General features: G+C 72.2%; 1 protein-coding gene across 1 annotated transcript; it reads left to right on the forward strand.

The window, feature by feature from the left end:
- Position 1: 1 nt before the first annotated feature.
- SLC39A1 (solute carrier family 39 member 1) lies at positions 2–1,763 on the forward strand (the record flags this gene model as incomplete). Its single annotated transcript, XM_085315362.1, has 3 exons — positions 2–116; positions 214–344; positions 668–1,763. Coding segments are annotated over 3 exons (942 nt in total), but the record flags the coding sequence as incomplete, so codon positions are not given.
- Positions 1,764–1,942: the final 179 nt, after the last annotated feature.

The raw sequence follows: 1,942 nt of genomic DNA on the forward strand, positions 1-1,942 counted from the left end.
GACCGGCCTGGAGGTGAAGCTGGGCTCGCTGGCGACGCTGCTGCTGCTGACCCTGGCCAGCGGCCTGGGGCCCCTCTGCTTCTTCCGGCGCCCGCCGAGCGCCGGCGCCTCGGCAGGTACGGCCGCCCCGGCCCCGGGCCCCGGCGGGGCGCAGCGGGCGCCCCGAGGCGGCGGGTGCCGCCCGCGGCCGCCCCACGCTCCTCTCCCGGGCAGAGACGCGCGGGAAGGTCCTCAGCCTCGTGAGCTGCTTCGCCGGCGGCGTCTTCCTGGCCACCTGCCTGCTCGACCTGCTCCCGGACTACCTGGCGGGCATCAACGCGGCGCTGGAGGGGCTGCGGGTCTCGGTGAGCGCCCGCGGGGATCCCCCTTTCCCGGCGGGCCGGCGGCACCTCGGCCCCAGCCGCGGTTTCCCGCCGTGGGGACGCGCTGCGGGGGCGACGGCCCCTTCCCCGGCGTCGGACCCCCGAGCTGCGCCCCCGTCCCGGGGGGCCGCTACCCCCGCAGCGGCGCCGGGGCCGGCGGGGAGGCACCAGCCTGACTCATGGAAAGATCCTCCCCGCCTCTGCCCCCCGGCGGCCCACGGCTTCCCGGCAGCCGCCGGCTGCGTTTCCCTTGCCGTCCCGGGGCTGGGGAGCCGCGGGCCTCAGCGCCGCTCTCTGCCGCGCAGCTCCAGTTCCCGCTGCAGGAGTTCATCCTGGCCATGGGCTTCTTCCTGGTGCTGGTGATGGAGCAGATCGTGCTGGCCTACAAGGACCAGGCGGGCTCGCTGGAGGAGGAGACGCGGGCGCTGCTGGGGGCCGCCGCCRCGCCGGATGGCTCCATCCAGGGTCCCCGCTGGCCCGACGGCCCCGCGCACCCGCCCGGGCCCCCCGGACCCGCCCGCCCACACCTGCACGTTGACTTCAACGCCCACTCGGCCGTGCGCTCCTTCCTGCTGGTCTTCTCGCTGTCGCTGCACTCGGTGTTCGAGGGGCTGGCCGTGGGGCTGCAGGAGGCTGAGGCCAAGGTGCTGGAGATCTGCCTGGCCCTGCTCATCCACAAGTGTGTGGTGGCCTTCAGCCTGGCACTGAAGCTGCTGCAGGGCCGGCTGCGCCCCCGCGCCGTGGCCGCCTGCCTGCTGCTCTTCGCCCTCATGTCGCCGCTGGGCATCGGGCTCGGTGTGGCGGTGACGGCGGGCGCCGGCGCCCTGCAGCGCCTCTGGCGCAGCGTGCTCGAGGGCCTGGCCACCGGCACCTTCGTCTACATCACCTTCCTGGAGATCCTGCCCCATGAGCTGGGCAGCCCCCAGCACCGCATCCTCAAGGTCATCCTACTCATCGCCGGCTTCGCCCTCGTCACCGCCATCCTCTTCATCAAGATCTGAGGCCGCCCCCTGGTCGGGAAGCGGTGGGAGAAGGGGAAGCCCCATGCGTCCCGTTTTGAGAGCAGAACCGGGTGAAACTGGGAGCTCCCCAGCAGGACCTCCTGCCCCCTACATCCTGTGTGCAAGTGCCAAATTGCCACTCCGAGGGTGAGACCCTTCCCTGTGCCTTGGTCCCCCCGTCTGCGAAGGGGGAATGGTGCTATTTCCGGTGGGACTGTGGGGCCGGCAGGCGCCTTCCCCCCTGCTCTGCGGTCCCCCCCCCGCCTGCCCCGTGCCCACAAGTGCCCTTAGCGCGCTGGCAAGGCCCAGCAGCGCCCACGTCTCCAGCCGCCCTCCTCTTCGGTGCCTGCGGGTGGGGAGAGATTTTGGATGGAAAAAGCAAATAAAGGACTCAAAGTGATAGTGGTGCCCGGCTCCATCGTGCCAGCGGGCTGGAGGTGGGGGGGGGGCACGTGGCCGGCTCCTCAGTGGGGGGCTGCACAGGGCCTTGGTTGGGGGTGCTGGGGGCCCCTTGCCCTGCTGCGTGCATGCGTGTGCAGTGTGATCCTCCTGTGCAATGTCCCCCATCCCCGCAAAACT

This window comes from Rhea americana, unplaced genomic scaffold, assembly GCF_003343005.1.
Source record: "Rhea americana isolate MKP2758 unplaced genomic scaffold, rheAme1 scaffold_429, whole genome shotgun sequence".
Taxonomy (NCBI): domain Eukaryota; kingdom Metazoa; phylum Chordata; class Aves; order Rheiformes; family Rheidae; genus Rhea; species Rhea americana.